The sequence below is a fragment of the Thalassophryne amazonica genome, chromosome 7, assembly GCF_902500255.1.
Source record: "Thalassophryne amazonica chromosome 7, fThaAma1.1, whole genome shotgun sequence".
Classification (NCBI taxonomy): Eukaryota; Metazoa; Chordata; class Actinopteri; order Batrachoidiformes; family Batrachoididae; genus Thalassophryne; species Thalassophryne amazonica.
Window position 1 is genome coordinate 53,755,955 of NC_047109.1, and position 20,799 is coordinate 53,776,753.

Below are 20,799 nucleotides of genomic sequence, written 5' to 3' on the forward strand. Positions count from 1 at the left end.
CTGCATATACTGTGTTTTCCCTTTTTTTTTTTTTTTTTTTTTTTGACAGGTCTCACGGTACCAGTAGGTTGGACATAAATGCAGGATTCAGGATTCGACTTTACAGAGTTAATGCAAGTGTGGGTCGGTACACAAAAAAGCAGTCCAAAAATAGCAACACTAGCCAATGCATGAGGCAGAGACAAAATCCAAAAACCGGTAGACAGGTCAATATATGGTTGAGAACAGGACTAGGAAACTCTGAGGACAACCGCTTGAAGGTGGCACAAGGCTCAACAATCTCGCAAGTGATAGCGGGAGAAGGTGTGACTAATAAATGGGATGTGATCAAGAGAAAATGCACCACAGGTGTGTGAGGAAAGCTCCAGAATGAGGCGTGGCAAGCAGGGAGGGAAGACAGGAGGGACATGCCCAACACCTGTCACAATTTCAGCTGGATCTGGGTTTTGTTTCAGGTTTTCTCTCTTTCTTTTTTCCCCTTCACATGCCCCAGTCTTGATTTACTAGTTATTTTATTTTTCATCATGTGGTTATTCTCTGTTCTGTTTTGATTTGTCACTTTGTTTTCTTTGTTACTTTTTACTTTGGCCTTTCATTCTGTTTTAGTTCTCTTCAGTCATTTGTGTTTTCATTTATTGTTTATTAATTTATCACTTGTTTATCTAGTTCCTCTCATTTGTAATATTTGTTGTACTGTTATGTCAGGATTTGTTTTTTGTTATTGTTTAGTCACTGCTTTTTCTTATGGTTTGTTTTACCGCCTTGTTTTCTTAAGTCAGTTTGTTTAATTTATTTAGTCTTAGTATTTCTCTATTTTCTTATGCAGTTTTCATTAGGTTATCACTTGTTTATGCTCCATGTTTCCCGATCAGTTTGTGTTCACTCTCACGCCCATCTGATTATGTTCTCACTTCATCACTGCACCTGCCTCATGTCTTTATTTCTCACTTTTATGCTCTCTGCTTTGTGTTTTCTTTCACTCTCACTCTTGGCACCTGCTCTCGCTTCTCTGTATCCTACATCACTTCACTTTCTGCACTCTCTTCCTCCCATCTTGCACAGTGTTTTCTCTTTGTTCACTAGCCATGCCCCTTTCCAGATCGTTCGTCAGGTGCACCTCGTTAACACCACCTGTCCCTTGTTTCACACCAATTACGCCACCTTCATTTAAACCCTCATAGTCTCACAGTCCCTCGCCAGTTTCTTGTCGCTTCATGCACACATCCCAGCCTTTGTATTTAGTCCTGATTTCTTGCCTTGCTGTGCACCATGTTTTGCTCTGTCCTCCTCGACCACGCCTTTTTGCCTCATCCTTGAAAACTGTGTTTGCTCGTGCCTTTGAACCACGCCTGAATATGACTGCATTTTTGCCTAACCTGTATTGTGCCTCTGTTCCGCTGACTGATCACCTGTGTACCGAACCTGAGCCTGGAATAAAAGACCATGATTTCGCACACACCTAAACCAAGTCTGAGAGCCTGCTTAGTGGGTTCAGCCGCTCCTGGTGCTGGGCAGCCGCCCGTCGTGACAAAACCAAAAACACAACATAAGACAGGAGAGATCCTACCACCAATCCCCATTGCAAAAACTAACAGCATAACCAAAAAAGAGGAAGACTAAACAACATACAATAAACCCAACAGATCCAATCATGACAGTTTTTTGCTCTATGACCTTGAAAGCTAGAGCGAGGTCACTCATCAAATGACAAAGATCCTGAAGAAGTGCATATGTGGTGCAAATTTGGTGTCACTGTATTCAACCTTTGGAAAGTTATTACAAGTATTGCATTTTTCATTCTTTTCCCTGCACGTCTGCAAAGTGGTGATAGCATGGTATTGTTGTCTATAGTGTGTGTGTGTGTGAGATGGAGGACAGCAGGAGTCAATGTGCAATAGTTAGCAAACCTCACTCCTCAACAGCTAAAATAAAAAGTATTCTCAGGCTTGCTGGTTTGAGACTCCGCCTCCCGGAGAGCATGAGTTCGTGTCCTGAAGGGAGTGAGTGGGAGGAGTCATGACAAAATCACAATGCAGATGAGAGAAAGTACAACCACTAAGTGTGCACTTGCACCAAATAACTCAAAATGGATGGATGGATTTCCTTCAAAGTTGGTGAAAATATTACTTGGACAGTTATCTTGAGATGATTAGATTTTGGGCTAGTTTAGTTAAAGGTCAAGGTAAAACAAAACATGATCTGAAAAAACTTTTTTGTATGTCTCAACAATCAAGAAGCCTAGACAGATGATCTACAGCATATATTGATCACCAAGATATTTGTGATTGAATGGTCTGAATAACTTCATAATGACGTCATACAGAAGTCACATGATTAAGTCATGCATAGACAAAAACACCATTACAGACACGTGTATATTTACTTGCACATTTATACTCTGTTGTGTATAGCACACAGGGTATGATGCATCGGCCCTCTGATGCTTCACACTTTGCTGTGTGACCATAAACATTTGGCTAAGGTCACTCATCAGAGAACTCAACAAGTGCATATATATTATATTCATGATATCACACCAGTTTCAATAATTACCATTCACACATACACAGTGGAGCCTTCAAATAACAAATTGATTTGCTGTTATTGTTGTTGATCCTTGGCTTCGGAACAGCCGAGACATGTACCCGCTAACATGCAATACGAGGTCTGTCCATAAAGTATAGGTCCTTTTTATTTTTTTTCAAAAACTATATGGATTTCATTCATATGTTTTTACGTCAGACATGCTTGAACCCTCGTGCGCATGCGTGAGTTTTTCCACGCCTGTCGGTGACGTCATTCGTCTGTGAGCACTCTTTGTGGGAGGAGTCATCCAGCCCCTTGTCGGAATTCCTTTGTCTGAGAAGTTGCTGAGAGACTGGCGCTTTGTTTGATCAAAATTTTTTCTAAACCTGTGAGACACATCGAAGTGGACATGGTTCGAAAAATTAAGCTGGTTTTCGGTAAAAATTTTAACAGCTGATGAGAGATTTTGAGGTGATACTGTCGCTTTAAGGACTTCCCACGGTGCGAGACGTCGCGCAACGCTCTCAGGCGCCATCGTCAGCCTGTTTCAAGCTTAAAACCTCCACATTTCAGGCTCTATTGATCCAGGACGTCGTGAGAGAACAGAGAAGTTTCAGAAGAAGTCGGTTTCAGCATTTTATCCGGATATTCCACTGTTAAAGGAGATTTTTTTAATGAAAGACGTGCGGACGGGTGGCACAGGAAAAACACCTCCGTGTTGATAACCATTTGTAAAATCCAGGCGGCTTTTGATGGCTTTCAGTGGAGTGAGTATATGAGAAATTGTTTAACAGCTGGACATGTTCCAACTTGTCCTTAAGGTTTCCAATGGAGGTGTTTTTCCTGTGGAGGAGCATCGTGGCGGCTGCGAGCCGACGCTGCAATCCGCCCGCATGTCTTTCATTAAAAAATCTCCTTAACAGTGGAATATCCGGATAAAATGCTGAAACCGACTTCTTCTGAAACTTCTCTGTTCTCTCACAACGTCCTGGATCAATAGAGCCTGACATGTGGAGGTTTTAAGCTTGAAACAGGCTGACGACGGCGCCTGAGAGCGTTGCGCGACGTCTCGCACCGTGGGAAGTCCTTAAGCGACAGTATCACCTCAAAATCTCTCATCAGCTGTTAAAATTTTTACCGAAAACCAGCTTAATTTTTCGAACCATGTCCACTTCGATGTGTCTCACAGGTTTAGAAAAAAATTTGATCAAACAAAGCGCCAGTCTCTCAGCAACTTCTCAGACAAAGGAATTCCGACGAGGGGCTGGACGACTCCTCCCACAAGGAGTGCTCACAGGCGAATGACGTCACTGACAGGCGTGGAAAAACTCACGCATGCGCACGAGGGTTCAAGCATGTCTGACGTAAAAACATATGAATGAAATCCATATAGTTTTTGAAAAAAATAAAAAGGACCTATACTTTATGGACAGCCCTCGTAAACGTATACTGTCATCTTGTACCTCACCAGATTAAAAGAATATCAATTTCAATTTATTTCATATAGCACCAAATCACAACAAAGTTGCCTCGAGGCGCCTCACACAAGTAAGGTCTAACCTTACCAACCCCCACAGCAAGCACACAGGCAACAGTGGTAAGGAAAAACTCCTTCTGATGATTTGAGGAAGAAACCTCAAGCAGATCAGACTCAAAGGGGTGACCCTCTGCTTGGGCCATGCTACTGACACAATTCACAAAATGAATATACAGGAAATGGTGACGGTGCACAGGATGGGAGAATTACAGATACCACACCCATCTCTAGATGGAACTGCCCCTCAAACAGAGAGAAAGACAACAATAGCATCAGAAAGACAACAAATACAATATAATTTGTCAGCATTAAGCAACAAGAAAAACAGAAGAAATACTAAGGTGATCGCCGGCCACAAGCCCTAAGCTTCACTAAAAGATCCAGAATTTAGATAAAGTTGAGGCTGTGGCCCGCTCTGTTTCCTAATAAAATGATTTTAAAAGCATAAAAAGCATAGTAACATACTATGCCAGTATGCTAGCCATACGAAAGGGAAAATATGAGGTCTGTGAGAAAAGTATCCGACCTTTTTATTTTTTTCAAAAACCATATGGATTTGAATCACGTGTGATTGCATCAGCCAAGCTTGAACATTCGTGCGCATGCGTGAGTTTTTTCACGCCTGTCGGTTGCGTCATTCGCCTGTGAGCAGGCTTTGTGTGAGCAGTGGTCCACCCCTCTCGTCATTTTTTTTATTGCGAATAAATGTCTGAAGGATTTGGAGCTTTGCTGCATCAGTTTTTTTCCAGAAACTGTGAGAGACCTCCAGGTGGACACCGTTCGGAAAATTAATATGTCTTTCAGGGACGTTTTTTTGGGGATTACACAGATTAAGGAGTGATCCAGATGGTTTAAAGACCGCCCACAACTGCTGAGAGCGCGCCTCGCTCCGAGCGCCGATCGACAGGCTGACACCCCGCTGAAACAACCAGATCATTTCCAGCGTGAAGGCTTTGTTGATCTGGGACGTCGTCTGACTTTCACAAAAAGGCAGAGGGTGTGGACATCAGCACTTTTTCGGCACATTCCATTGTTACAGGAGTTTTTTTCATGGAAAGAAAAGTGGAGGGACGCGCCACGGAGCCGTTCATTACGCGGCACAAAACCACCTCCGTGTTGGTCTCACAGGACGGCTTTCAGGTGGATTTCAGACAGCTGTCGGTTGCTTTTCAGTCGTGTGATTATCCGAGAACTTGAGCATGAGCTGGACATGCCCCAACATGTCCTGTGAGGCTTCATCACCGCGTTGCTTTGCGCCATGCGGCTCCGCCGTGACGCGCGGAACTCCTCCGCACGTCTGTCTCAATGTGCCGAAAAAGTGCTGATGTCCACGTCTTTTCACAATTCCTGTGCTAGTCAGACGACATACCGGATCAAGACAGCGTCCAGTTTAGAAATGAATGGCACATTCCACTGTTACAGGAGTTTTTGTCATGGAAAGAGGAGCGGAGTTCCGCGTGTGGCGGTGGAGCCACATGGCGCAAAGCAACGCCGTGATGAAGCCTCACAGGACATGTTGGGGCATGTCCAGCTCATGCTCAATTTCTCGGATAATCACACGACTGAAAAGCAACCGACAGCCGTCTGAAATCCACCTGAAAGCCGTCCTGTGAGACCAACACGGAGGTGGTTTTGTGCCGCGTAATGAACGGCTCCGTGGCGCGTCCCTCCGCTTTTCTTTCCATGAAAAAAACTCCTGTAACAGTGGAATGTGCCGAAAAAGTGCTGATGTCCACACCTTCTGCCTTTTTGTGAAAGCCAGACGACGTCCCGGATCAACAAAGCCTTCACTTTGGAAATGATCTGGTTCTTCCAGCGGGGCTGGAGCCTGTCGATCGGCGCTCGGAGCGCTCTCAGCAGCTGTGGGCGGTCTTTAAACCGTCTGGATCACTCTTTAATCTGTGTAATCCCCATAAAATTGTCCCTGAAAGCCATATTAATTTTCCGAACGGTGTCCACCTGGAGGTCTCTGAGTTTCTGGAAAAAAATTGATGCAGCAAAGCTCCAAATCGTTCAGACATTTATTTGCAATAAAAAACGATGAGGGGGTGGACCAGTGCTCACACAAAGCCTGCTCACAGGCGAATGACGCAACCGACAGGCGTGAAAAAACTCACGTATGCTCACGAAGGTTCAAGCTTGGCTGATGCAATCACACGTGATTCAAATCCATGTGGTTTTTGAAAAAAATAAAAAGGTCGGATACTTTTCTCACAGACCTCGTAAGTGCGTCTTAAGTCTGGACTTGAAAATCTCTACAGAAGCTGACTGTTTTATTGATGCAGGGAGATCATTCCACAAAACAGGGACATGATAAGAGAAAGTTCTATGACCAGACTTTTTATTCACCCTAGGGACACAAAGTAGTTAAGTAGGTCAGCTAAGCAGGGAGGTGCCATTCCGTGAACAATTTTATAGGTTAGTAGCAGACCCTTAATTCTGATCTCAGAGGGACAGGAAGTCAGTGAAGCGATGCCAAAATGGGTGTAATGTGGTCAAACGTTCTGCTTCATGTCAGAAGTCTGGCAACAGCAATTTTGAACCAATTGGAGACCCTTAATGCTCCATTTGCTCCAAAATAATGCATTATGAGGGCAAACCCTTTAGCATGGAATGAACTTTGGTCCCCCACATCAATGTAAAAAGCAGCTTTGTTTTACTTATGAAGTATATGATAGACATGGCTGCCACCTGTTGGATGGTTCATGGTCAGAGTGCTCCTTCAAGCTTGAACTCCTTTTCTCATCTTTCATGACTTCATACTTTTCTGTTTGGTTAATTGTTGAATTGTTTTACGTGAAGTCACATTTTAGTTTTACTTGGATCACCAATTTATTTACATTTTTGCTGTCCAAGCCCAACCTCATTACCAATTAAGGAAATTAAGCAAAATTCTATGCAATTGTGACAGTTTGTTCTAACAGGCTGGATGGTGAGGAATTGCTGGACACAAATGCATGGCTCAAACAAACACCTCTCGTTTTTATAAGGCTTTACTCTATTGGATAGCAGAGGTCAGTACATGAGTAGGCAGTAAAAAAACAATCAGGCAAAAGGCATGGTTGATGCAACAGGCTGGAGATCAGGAATACACAAGGAGGCAGGCAGGACTAAAACCACAGGTACAGAGCTGGAATGAAAGCACAAGGCACAACACACTGGCAAGGAACTAAACCACTCAGTGAGCTTATATAGCCCCAGGTCATAATCAGCAAATCAGAAACAGGTGTGCATGGAAGCACCAGAACAAGGGCGTGGCCAGAGAGAGGGAAACACCCATCACTAAGACCAAGAGAAAGACAAGCAGAGACAGACAGACCCAAGCAGAAAAACCCCAGCAAGAGAATAAAGAAACCAAAATCAATGAAATACGAAAAATAACAGACAGATCAAAAGAAAGAAAATAATACAGATAACCAAACAAAACTCAAACCCTGACAAATTGTTTGGTTGACAATTTGAAATTTGCTCTATTATTGCCACATCAATAAAGAGAAAAAATATTCAAAGCCACTAAGGGACAAGACTTCTGTCCTCTATGTCCCACAAAGTAGTGATGATGAAAAACAAAAAGAGAAACAAATCCATTGCATTCATACTGTGATTACTGACTCATAAACATATGTTGGATGTATGTGTTAATAGTTTCAGTAGCTCGGCCTGTGTGGTGTCAGTGACTTCACTGACACTCTTGAGGCGCTATTGTCTTCATATCAACCACTTCTCCATGCAGCTGGTGAACACGGTGTAGTTTGAATGCCAGGAAGTGTGTTTGACACCAGCGAGAACACACACTGACACATCTCCACGGGTGTCCAGCGTCTTCAGCCCAAATGTATCATTGGCATAAAACTTTCAGAGGGAGAGAAGAAGAGAGTGACAGGTTAACCAGCACGATACCCTGTACTAAATATGGAGATACATGCAGAGACTTCAATATGGGGCCAGAAAAGAAACTACTGAAAATACTGATAGCTTGTCACCTGCCATACATTTTGGGTTAGACTGTCACTACCTGCTTCCTCAGTGTGTTCCCACCTTACCTCCTGGTTCCTCATTTCAATAATGTCTTCGTTTTGGTTGTAGAACCCAAAGTAACTGTGTCAAAAAGAGGAACTGTCAGTTCAGGTTTACAGACATAACGATTCTTCTGCTTTATGACAACAAAAGGTTCACTCAGAACAAACAAGGAGCACATTGAGTTTCCCATACGATGGGTTTTGCACTTCATTGGCGTGTGCCTCACATGGAAATGTTAACATATGTGTGAATTGTATGATTTACTATCCAGCCAAAACATTATATTTGTGTTCAGAAAATCAGTTTTCTCGGAAGCCTCATCAGTCAATATTGGCAATAAAAATTTTTTTTAATTTATAATGGTTTTGCTTTATGTGGGTATCAACAATTACAACCCCGCTTACTTCCTCAGTAATTGCAGATTAACTGGACTGAAGATCATAAAGTTACCAAAAGCTGCTAAAAATGTAATCCAAAAATTACATCACGTGATAATTTCAGCTGTCACAAATACCAGCATTCATATACTCAACAAAAATATAAACGCAATACTTTTGGTTTTGCTCCCATTTTGTATGAGATGAACTTAAAGATCTAAAACTTTTTCCACATACACAATATCACCATTTCCCTTAAATATTGTTCACAAACCAGTCTAAATCTGTGATAGTGAGCACTTCTCCTTTGCTGAGATAATCCATCCCACCTCACAGGTGTGCCATACCAAGATGCTGATTAGACACCATGATTAGTGCACAGGTGTGCCTTAGACTGCCCACAGTAAAGGCCACTCTGAAAGCTGCAGTTTTATCACACAGCACAATGCCACAGATGTCGCAAGATTTGAGGGAGCGTGCAATTGGCATGCTGACAGCAGGAATGTCAACCAGAGCTGTTGCTCGTGTATTGAATGTTCATGTCTCTACCATAAGCCGTCTCCAAGGCGTTTCAGAGAATTTGGCAGTACATCCAACCAGCCTCACAACCGCAGACCACGTGTAACCACACCAGCCCAGGACCTCCACATCCAGCATGTTCACCTCCAAGATCATCTGAGACCAGCCACTTGGACAGCTGCTGAAACAATCGGTTTGCATAACCAAAGAATTTCTGCACAAACTGTCAGAAACTGTCTCAGGGAAGCTCATCTGCATGCTCGTCGTCCTCATCGGGGTCTCGACCTGACTCCAGTTCATCGTTGTAACCGACTTGAGTGGGCAAATGCTCACATTCGCTGGTGTTTGGCACGTTGGAGAGGTGTTCTCGTCACGGATGATGCAAAGGAGATGTGTTGCACTGCATGAGGCAAATGGTTGTCACACCAGATACTGACTGGTATCCCCCCTCATGAAACAAAACTGCACCTTTCAGAGTGGCCTTTTATTGTGGGCAGTCTAAGGCACACCTGTGCACTAATCATGGTGTCTAATCAGCATCTTGGTATGGCACACCTGTGAGGTGGGATGGATTATCTCAGCAAGGAGAAGTGCTCACTATCACAGATTTAGACTGGTTGTGAACAATATTTGAGGGAAATGGTCATATTGTGTATGTGGAAAAAGTTTTAGATCTTTGAGCTCATCTCATACAAAATGGGAGCAAAACCAAAAGTGTTGCGTTTATATTTTTGTTGAGTGTACATCTTATGATTTGGTCAAAGAATTAACCACACAACAAGCCATATTATCACAGATATTTGTAATAATAAAATTTTCAAATAAATAAATAAAGATGAGCCTTCACAGCAGCTTCTGACTGACCACACTGACACCACGATCATGGCACTCAAAATGATGTGTTAGAATAACTGGACTTTAGTAAATGTGATACTAAACATGATGATGTTTGAAAGACATTAAATACACATTTAAATTAAACCACCGGCTTTGATCTCATATGTGTTTTGATCTAGTTGTTTTCATTTCTTCAGTTTGCTTGAGCAGAGTATTGAGCAGCAGCAGTATGTTCAAAGATGGTGACAATAACCATTGGTTTTTCTTAAAAAAAAAAAAAAGACCATCCGTGGCCAATATGTACAGTCTTTTTCAAGCTGTTCATGATATATGATAACTCCATTTTTTTTTTTTTTTGCATTTTTTGTTCTAACCAGTGGGTATTTCTGCTCATTTCAATGATTTATCAGTGACCTGTTGTCAAAAAAAATGTTAGAATGAGGTAGAAACATTTGAACCTGGACTGCCATGGTGTGATGACATCATCATCGGGTCCACCAATCAGCACAAGCTTTTTGAGACGCAGGAAGTTTTCCCTCCAAGCTGTATTGAGTTAGAAAATATCATGTTTTTATGGTGCATATTGTTACAGCATGCTCCAAAAATGAATTTGTTGCATTACCCTTCATCTCTTTGTGCAGTCTGTCACCATTGAGCAGTGCCAGGAATTTGCTGCTCTCCAGGTAGAGGTTCCTGTGGTAAGGATCTATGGCACAAAGATCTGATCACAACACATTTTTGTGTCTTTTTCAAAACAATAATTAATCTGCATGCCGGCAAACAGGGTATTGTTGTCACTGGCGTGTGTCTGTATGTCTGTGGACAAAATACCTCAAAAATGGCAGGGCCGATTCCCTTCAAACGTGATGGGAATATTAGTGTGATAGATATCTCGAAGTAATTAGATTATGGAATACTTTGATCAAAGGTCAAAGGCCAAGGAAAGCATTGTCCAAAAAAAACCCAAAACTTTTATCATAACAACCAAGAAGCTCAAATACACATGTTGCTCAGCAACATATTTGTGAACAACTGGTATGAATGACTTCACAATGAGGTCACATAAAAGTCATATGATGAAGTTATCCATGGTCAAGAACCCCATTCCAGACATATCTATCTATCTATCCATTCTATTATATTATATATACTTGTACATTTTAGGGATGCCACTTTTGTCCAGACTGAGTACAAGTACATACATTTTGGTACTTGTCAATACCGAGTACTGATACGAGTATTTAATGATACCATTACAGTTTGTATGACTTTGAAAACATGTTGTAGTTATCAGTTGTTCCTTACTTTTTGACTATAACTGCTACCAGTATCATTAACTTTGTTTTTATTTATAAATGTTCACATAAATCATGTAACTTCACTTTCTGACTACAACAAATTGTCCTTTAAACATTAATTGTGTGTTTCTTAACAACATGACACTGCCAGACATCTCACTGAAATGTAACCTGTGGACTTCAGCACTACAAATATATAACACCAACAACGAACTGAAACTGTCCATCAGTAACTTTGTTTATGTCTATGAGGACTAAAAGCCTTTTTTTGAAAATGTGAGGGGCAGATTCATTTTGATGAAAAGAAGCTTCTCTGTGTTATCAGCTGTGAGACTGTTTCTGTTTTCATCTACAATGTCTGACACTGAGCTAAACAGTCTTTCACTCTTCACACTATTTTTTTTAACTTTTAATTTAATACGTACCAGTAACATACACAAATGCAAACCATAAATGTTTTTTTTCCCCAAAGGTGGAACATGTAAATATTGGAGGAGCACGGCATGCACGCACATACACACACGGCATCGCATGGCATCACACAGCATCTCTGCCTCACATAGAGGCAAAACAGAGTAATTTTAACATTATATTATTTTTTTCTTTGTGGATCATGGGACAATATCCTCGAGTTCAGACAGAATAGCCCATTGCCTGTGGTAAATGAGCCGCTAATGAATGAGGCGCGCAGTCAACTTCTGACCCAGCTCGTGGAGGGGAGCAGAGGGTCCAAACGCAGCGCAATGGACAGTCCGCAAACGGATAACACCTGTAGCGGACCGAGCCGGTCTCCCATTGGCCTGAACACCCACACCAGAGGCTGAAACTCACCAACTTGATGGACAACCTCTGCTGCTGAAATCTTGATCTGAGTTCTGATGGAGGAACTGGCGCAAAGTGCCGAACTCACAGAGGAATTTTTTTTTTCAGCCACACGAGGAATTAAAGTATTTTCAGATGTTGTTTTCCAAACTCAGGAGGCTTTGTATGAATTATTTTTCTTCAAGATCGTATGATGATGAATTCCACTGAAATGAACAGGACTTGGACTTGTTATTTACTGTATGTGTGTGAATTTACTCCGCATGATGGACAGCATTGATGGATGTATTTTGATTTATGAGTAAATTACATGAAAACCTGTAAAAATCCATGAATTAGCCACATCACTGTTTAAGCTGCATTGTTCAAAACATATGAAAAAGTAACAACTTATAGCCCAGAAATTTCAGAGCATGTGTGTGAAACTCCCCCTTTGAGAGGTTGACTTTACACTGCTGTAAAGGGGTACTGGGTCACGGAGTATCAAAGACGTTTTATGATTATAAGTACAAGTATATGAATACGGGATCGGGCCGATTCTGGGATCGGTGCATCCCTAGTACATTTATATTGTGGTGTGTAGAATGTGCAGGGCGTGCATCAGCCCTCTGATGACTTCCATTATTAACTCTCTATGACAGAATGTAGAACCTACGCAAGTTTCCACCAGAATAACTTTTTCTTCCAGTTTTGCTTTCTTTCTTCAAAGCATGTTGAGACTGATTATTTTCAGCTTTTCAATAAAGTGACTACACCCCTTCTATTCTCACCATTCCAATAATCACAAATGGACACTTCCTGTCCCACTGTGTTGTAGCAAATACTAAACACTGTTGTCTTGAAGTGATCAGGAAATATCCATTTCAGGTAAACGGTGTCTGTAGAGTGAAAAAGACACACAGAGAGTAAGTTTTTTTTGGTGTCGGGAAGGCTTTGATGAAGTGACTTACCATCTACAAGAAAATACTTTGAACAGTTTTCTGCTAACACATATGTTCAAATGTTTATCACGGAATTGTGGTCAGAAAGTTACATACACTTATTTGGACGTGAATGTCCAATATCAGGCTTTCAGTGATTTTTTTCAACTGTTCTTTATCTGGGACAAACTGATTATGCAAAATACTTCTGTAAGAGAAACAAAGCCCCAAGAATTTGGTGCATGAATTTTAATTTATTATGGGTTTTCTGACATCAACACAATGTCAAAACTATTCATAGTGGGTTGAAATATACATACATCCACTCAGATATGACTATGTCAGTGGTGCTGAAAGTTTTAAAATATCTTTTCATTTGCCAAGGCCTCTTAACTTTCTATAACAGATGATGATTGACTACAGTTGGAAGTTCCTATCTGCTGAGATTAAAAAAGGTTTATTTGACATCACTCATTGGCTTGACCAACACACAGTACAATAGGAAAGTCCAAAGTGCTCAAAGCAGATTTGAGAAAGAGGACAGTAGATTTACCCAAGTACTCTCTCTGCATCACTACTCTTAGTTTCATAGTGGAGTAGAGCAGAGAAGGATTTTCTTTCACCAAAACAGATCAAATCCAGGCTTGCATCTCAGATGTACCTTCTGGCAATTTGTAGCTAAACTTCCAGGTCTTCTTTTTAAGAAAATCCTCCTCTATACCACTTCATCATGAAGATGGATAACTGGTGATACAAAATGCAAAGCTTGCACTGTGCATAATTTCTCCAATCACAGCCACGTAAGCCTATAACTTCTTCTGGGTTGTCTGGGTGTCTTGGTGGCTTTCCTCACTCTTCTACTTATTCCACAGTCTCTCAGTTTTTGAGAACTGTCTACTCCATGCAGATTTACCATAGAGTGTGCCATATTGTTTGTATTTCTTTGTAATTGATGTAAATAAAGTCCGAAACATATTCAGTGGCAGCTTTACCATCAGAGAGCCTCTTCCACAAACTACCACAAAAGACTCCAAGCTGTCACTGATGTTGAAGGGGGAAATACATGTTATTAAGAACAAAGGTATGTAAACTTTTGACCATGGTCATTTGGGTAATTTGTGTTGTCATTATAATTTAAAAAGAGTAAACCTGGTTGTTTGACAATAAATGGCTTCACCCAACCACTAACCGTGAGTCAAAAAAAAAAGTTTTGTGTTATCATTCATATTGTTGGAAAGGTGTCGTGACACGGACCCACAACAGGGGGCGTTAATGAACGGACAATGGATAAGCCAAAAGTAACAATTTAATGTTGTGAAGCGCACAACGAAGTACAGACAATAACAATAGTGCGGAATGTCAATCATACACAAGGTGGCGTGTAGCAGGCTCGAAGATAGAAGACGTCTGGTGATAGAAGAGCCGGAACCCACACAGCTTCCACCACCAACGGATCTGAAGAACACCGGAGCCGCCAAGCCCTGCGCCCCAGGTGGCCACTGTCTTCAGCAGTCAGACCCGGTACTGCTGGCAGAGAACAGAAACAGTTTGATGAGTGTGAGTACGCACACTCAGTAATCCCACAGTCTGTGTTCAGTTAGGAGGGAGCGCCTCCACCTCCAATCACACACTCGTGCAGCTCCTGTCTAATCACTTATCTGGTTGGGGTGTGAAGCGAAGCTGTCGCTGATCACACCAAACGGCAATCCCACAGATAAGGCAATCACCACAGGAAAACGGCTTCAAAGAAGTTCATACTATTAGTCAGTGTTTTCGGTTTAGCAGAGAAAATTACCTGTATGGTAGATGATTTCTCAGCGAGGAGGTGGAGTTGCAGTCAAGCCTTTATGGTGATGGTGATGGGTTGAATGAGTGACAGCTGGTGCTGATGAAGAGCGACAGCTGTCACTCCCAGTGGCTCCGGCACCCTCTCGTGCTTGAAGCCCGCACTCCAAGCAGGGCGCCATCTGGTGGTGGTAGGCCAGCAGTACCTCCTCTTCAGTGGCCCACACAACACATATTCTCCGAAAAATGGACAAAATAAATAAATAAATCAATAAAAATTCCGCTTGGGTATGTAAACTTTTGAGCACAACTGTACATATGTAATGAGAAGGCTGTGAATAGTTTGCTCAAAATTTCATGAGTTGCATGGAACCAAAAAGGTCAGTACTCCTTTCTTCAAAGGGGGTTCCAATTCTGCTCCCAGATCCTGTGGCTCATCAAAAGTGACACCAAGCTATTTTCTCTGAGCCCACAGCAAGATCAAGATGTCAAACACCAAGTACTCTCTAATTAATTTACAACACCTAAAAGCATTCTTTTGGGGAGTCTGGTGGTCTTTTATCAGTCATGAATCAGCCATTTGTTGCAAGTTTAGTTTTATTGATAACTGGCCTTTGTTTTGGGGCTGCCGTGGCTTGCTGATACCAGAAAACCTTCACCCTACTGGGGAAGGGCCGCCATCTTGTCTGGGAACATAGATAGGGCTCTACAGGGAGGGTAACATTAAGGCCCAATCTCAATTCTCTTTTGTACCCCTTCCCCTTGGCCCTACCTCTACCGCTATGCCTACCCATTTAAAACAAGTGGTAAGGCAAAGGGGTATGTCTCTAGCCCTATGAATTGAGACACCCCTCTGCCTTAGGCCAAAAAAACTGCCCATCCCGTGAGTTTGACGTCATCATGTTACGTCACTTAAAGTGCCGTCTTCACTGTTTGTCAACATGACAACCGAACCATAACTTGTTGCAGTAGCCTGTTTGCTCTTTTTATTTTCTCGCCTTTCTGCGTCAATGCAAAGAAATAGGAGTCACAGATTTCTTTAACTGAACTTTTGAACAAAAGGATTAAAGGAATCCCATGTCTTTTGCCTTCCTTTTTCCCTTTATATTTTGTTGTTGTTTGAAATAAAAAAAAACTTTTTTGGTGGTGTCACCAACCAAGTATGGAATCGTCAATCTCTGAATGTTTTATGTTGAATGTAGCTAGAAGTTAGAAAGTCTTGTCATTTTTTTTTTCATATTATGGTTATGTTGTTTCAAGTGTGCTTATATTACATAAGACTCGTTCGCTAAAGGACACTCTTGATTTTAAGCAGGAATTTAAGAATGTGAGGTAATAACTTATTTGTCAGTGAAGACAAAGAAACACATTAAAAACTACGCTACTCAAAATTCTTGGGGTTGAGTGGAATTAAGACCCTTTAAAAGTCAATGTCTCTCAGGAGATGGCCTCTTTCATTCTTTTCACTCCTCTTTTGCCTTTTTCACCTCCTTCAGCTCTGTTTGTCTACTGTCTCGTTTTTTGCCCCTTTGTTCACTCTTTGCCCAAGTGCGTGTGGGTTATGACTTCTTTGTACTTTGCACAGAAGAAATTCTTTTTTCTTTTTTTTACTTTAGCAATCTTCCAAATGAAACTACCAGGTTTTTTTTATAAACTCCAGATCCACTTTGTTGAACAATTTTTGCCTCAAGTGATTTTTGATCCAACTGCCTAGAAGATTGTTGGCTGGCTGCGCGGGAAGTTGCTGCAGCCCATACTCTCATTGTCTCAATTCTGAAATAATTGGGTGTGATATGAATTGCCCTTTTAGAGATCAATAAAGTTGTTTGAATCTTGAATCATCAAAGTGCATCACTGTGATATGTCCTGTCCTATTTAACCCTTGACTGAAGGGGGGAGGTGATGGTCTAGTGGTTAAGGCATTGGGCTTGAGTCCATGGGTTCAAATCCCCCCGCCTGACTGGAAAATCACTAAGGGCCCTTGGGCAAGGCCTTTAATCCCCTATTGCACCCGGTGTGTCGTGAGCGTCTTGTATGCAGCACCCTGACATTGGGGTGATGTGAGGCATAATTGTGTAAAGCGGTTTGAGCGTCTGATGCAGATGGAAAAGCGCTATATAAATGCAGTCCATTTACCATTTACTGAGTTAAATAAATGCTTAAACGTGCAGTTGTCTGTAATTATACGAGACTGATATATTTTTATATATTTATATATATTTCTAAGAGACTGATATATTATTTTCTGTTGGCTGATATTCCACATATTGACATTACAACCATGTTATAAACCATCAGACCAACAGGTGGTGCCCCAAGTTAATTCAAGGTAAAATTAAATTTTAAAATTCGTTACACATATATCAAATAATGCCTGTGCGACATTTGGTGTTTTTTACCATAAAACACACAATCTTAGTGATATTTTTCACATGTCTAGCCTACAAGCAGGCCTGCACTGAACTTGAAGCTACTGCAACACCAGTGTCACGGTCTACAATCAAAAGAGTTTGGTATTGCTATGCAAATCATTGGTCGAGCTAATAGCAATAATAAATGGAATAGTTTTGACTGTGTAAATGCTTGGTCTGTATATATGCTGGTAAGGGGAAAACAAGGTTGACATCCATTGGATTCTATGACATATGACATACAGTGAGGAAAATAAGTATTTGAAGACCCTGCGATTTTGCAAGTTCTCCCACTTAGAAATCATGGAGGGGTCTGAAATTTCATCTTAGGTGCATGTCCACTGTGAGAGACATAATCTAAAAAAAAAAATAAATCCGGAAATCTGACCTGGACATGTGCTGGCTTGAGCAGGGGAACCTTGCTGCCCTGCAGGATTTTAAACCAGGTGAACAGGTGTCTTTTATACAGGTAACAAGTTCAAACAGGTGTAATTAATACAGGTAAAGAGTGCAGAATAAGAGGGCTTCTTAAAGAAAAATTAACAGGTCTGTGTGAGCCAGAATTCTTGCTGGTTGGTAGGGGAAATGGATGGATGGATGTTAATCCATCCATCCATCCATTTTCTTCCGCTTTATCCGGAGTCGGGTCGCAGGGGCAGCAGCTCAAGCAAAGCCGCCAGACCTCCCGATCCCACACACACCTCCCCCAGCTCCTCCGGGGAACCGCAAGGCGTTCCCAAGCCAGCCGAGAGATGTAATCCTTCCAGCGTGTCCTGGGTTCTTCCGGGGGCTCCTTCCAATGGGACGTGCCAGGAACACCTCTCCAGCGAGGCATCCAGGGGGCATCCACAAAAGATGCCCGAGCCACCTCAACTGACTCCTTTCGACGTGGAGGAGCAGCGGCTCGACTCCAAGCTCCTCCCAAGTGATTCGAGCTCCTCACCCTATCTCTAAGGGAGCGCCCAGCCACCCTGCGGAGGAAACTCATCTCGGCCGCTTGTACCTGCGATCTCGTTCTTTCGGTCATGAGCCAATCTCATGACCATAGGTAAGGTCGGAACGTAGATCGATCGGTAAATCGAGAGCTTTGCCCCCCTACTCAGCTCTCTCTTCACCACGACGGTCCGATACAGCGACCACATCACTGCAGACGCTGCACCGATCCGTCTATTGATCTCACGCTCCATCCGTCCCTCACTCATGAACAAGACCCCCGAGATACTTAAATTCCTCCACTTGATGGCAAGGACACTCCACCGACCTGAAGAGGGCAAAGCACCTTTTTCCAGTCGAGAACCATGGCCTCAGATTTTGAGGTGCTGATCTTCATCCCGGACGCCTCACACACGGCTGCAAACCGCCCCAGTGCACGCTGAAGGTCCTGATTGACGAAGCCACAGAACCACATCATCCGCAAACAGCAGAGACGAGATTCTGTGGTTCCCAAACCAGACCCACTCTACACCCTGGCTGCGCCTAGAAATTCTGTCCATAAAAATAATGAACAGAACCGGTGACAAAGGGCAGCCCTGGTGGAGGCCAACATGCACTGGAAACAGGTTTGACTTACTACCGGCAATGCGAACCAAGCTCCTGCTGCGGTCGTACAGGGACCGGATAGCCCTTAGCAAAGGACCCCGGACCCCGTACTCCCGGAGCACTCCCCACAGGGTGCCCCGAGGGACACGGTCGAACGCCTTCTCCAGATCCACAAAACACATGTGGACTAGTTGGGCGAACTCCCATGAACCCTCGAGCACCCGATGGAGCGTGTAGAGCTGGTCCAGTGTGCTGCGACCAGGACGAAAACCACACTGCTCCTCCTGAATCCGAGATTTGACCATCGGTCGAATTCTCCTCTCCAGTACTCCGGAATAGACCTTACCGGGGAGGCTGAGGAGTGTGATCCCCTATAGTTGGAACACACCCTCCGGTCCCCCTTCTTAAACAGAGGGACCACCACCCCGGTCTGCCAATCCAGAGGCACTGTCCCCGATTGCCACGCGATGTTGCAGAGGCATATCAGCCAAGACAGTCCCACAACATCCAGAGACTTAAGGTACTCAGGACAGATTTCATCCACCCCAGGAGCCTTGCCACCGAGAAGCTTTCTAACCACCTCGGTGACTTCTGCCTGGGTAATGGATGAGTCCGCCTCTGGGTCCCCAGTCTCTGTTTCCTCTTCAGAAGACGTGACGATGGGATTGAGGAGATCCTCAAAGTACTCCTTCCACCGCCCAACAACATCCCCAGTCAGGGTCAACAGCTCCCCACCCGCACCATAAACAGTGCCGGTGGAGAGCTGCTTCTGCCTCCTGAGGCGTCGGATGGTTTGCCAGAATCTCTTTGAGTCCTCCTCCATAGCCTCCCCGAACTCCTCCCAGACCCGAGTTTTTGCCTCTGCGACCGCACGGGCTGCGGCACGCTTGGCCTGCCGGTACCTGTCAGCTGCCTCTGGGTCCCAACAAAGATAAGTAGGACTCCTTCTTCAGCTTGACGGCATCCCTTACTTCCGGTGTCCACCACCGGGTTCGGGGATTGCCGCCGCGACAGGCACCAGAGACCTTGCGACCTTGCTACGAGCGGCCGCATCAACAATGGAGGTGGAGAACATGGTCCACTCGGACTCCATGTCTCCAACCTCCCCCGGGATCTGGGAGAAGCTCTCCCGTAGGTGGGAGTTGAAGACCTCCCTGACAGAGGGTTCCGCCAGTCGTTCCCAGCAGACCCTCACAATACGTTTGGGCCTGCCAGGTCTGACTGACTTCCTTCCCTCCCAACGAATCCAACTCACCACCAGGTGGTGATCGGTCGACAGGTCTGCCCCTCTCTTTACTCGAGTGTCAGAGACACGTGGCCGAAGGTCAGATGACGACTACAAAGTCGATCATCGACCTCCGGCTCAGGTGTCCTGGTGCCAACGTGCACTTATGGACACCTTTGTGCTCGAACATGGTGTTCGTGATGGACAAACTGTGACTAGCACAGAAGTCCAACAACTGAACACCACTCGGGTTCAGATCGGGGAGGCCGTGCTTCCCGATCACCCCCCTCCAGGTCTCACTGTCGCCGCCCACGTGGGCGTTGAAATCCCCCAGGAGAACAATGGAGTCCCCAGTCGGAGCGCTATCTAGTACCCCTCCCAGGGACTCCAGGAAGGTCGGGTACTCTGCACTGACCCTCGGCCCGTAGGCCGAGACAACGGTGAGAGACCTGTCCCTGACCCGAAGGCGTAGGGACGCGACCCTCTTGTTCACCGGAGTGAACTCCAACACATGGCGACTGAGCTGGGGAGCAATAAGCATGCAACCCCAGCCTCCCCGCCTCTCCCCGTGGGCAACGCCAGAAAAATGAAGTATCCAGCCCCCCCAGGAGTTGGGTACCAGAGCCCATGCTGTGCATGGAGGTGAGCCCGACTATCTCTAGTCGGTATCTCTCAACCTCCCGCACAAGCTCAGGCTCCTTGCCCCCCAGCGAGGTGACATTCCACGTCCCAACAGCCAGGGGCTGTGAGCATGGACCGGGCCGCCGGGCCACCCGCCCTCGACCGCCACCCAGTAGTAGCATATAAATAGCAGCAACATATAAATAAATTATTTTAAAAAATCATACAATATGATTTCCAGATTTTTTTTTTTTTTTTAGATTATGTGAACATGCACCTAAGATGAAAATTTCAGACCCCTCCATGATTTCTAAGTGGGAGAACTTGCAAAATCGTACAGTGTTCAAATACTTATTTTCCTC

General features: G+C 43.8%; 1 protein-coding gene across 1 annotated transcript in view; it reads right to left on the minus strand.

The window, feature by feature from the left end:
• Window positions 1–6,764: 6,764 nt before the first annotated feature.
• Window positions 6,765–20,799, minus strand: part of LOC117513939 (lysosomal thioesterase PPT2-like) — a 34,994-nt gene continuing 20,959 nt past the window's right edge. Inside the window, exons 4-8 of the mRNA XM_034174192.1 lie at window positions 12,707–12,814; window positions 10,439–10,522; window positions 10,275–10,359; window positions 8,107–8,161; window positions 6,765–7,915 (exon numbers count right to left, since the gene is read on the minus strand). Coding sequence (XP_034030083.1) covers window positions 7,772–7,915; window positions 8,107–8,161; window positions 10,275–10,359; window positions 10,439–10,522; window positions 12,707–12,814 — 476 coding nt within the window. The 3' untranslated portion in view covers window positions 6,765–7,771. The remainder of the gene's footprint in view (window positions 7,916–8,106; window positions 8,162–10,274; window positions 10,360–10,438; window positions 10,523–12,706; window positions 12,815–20,799) is intronic.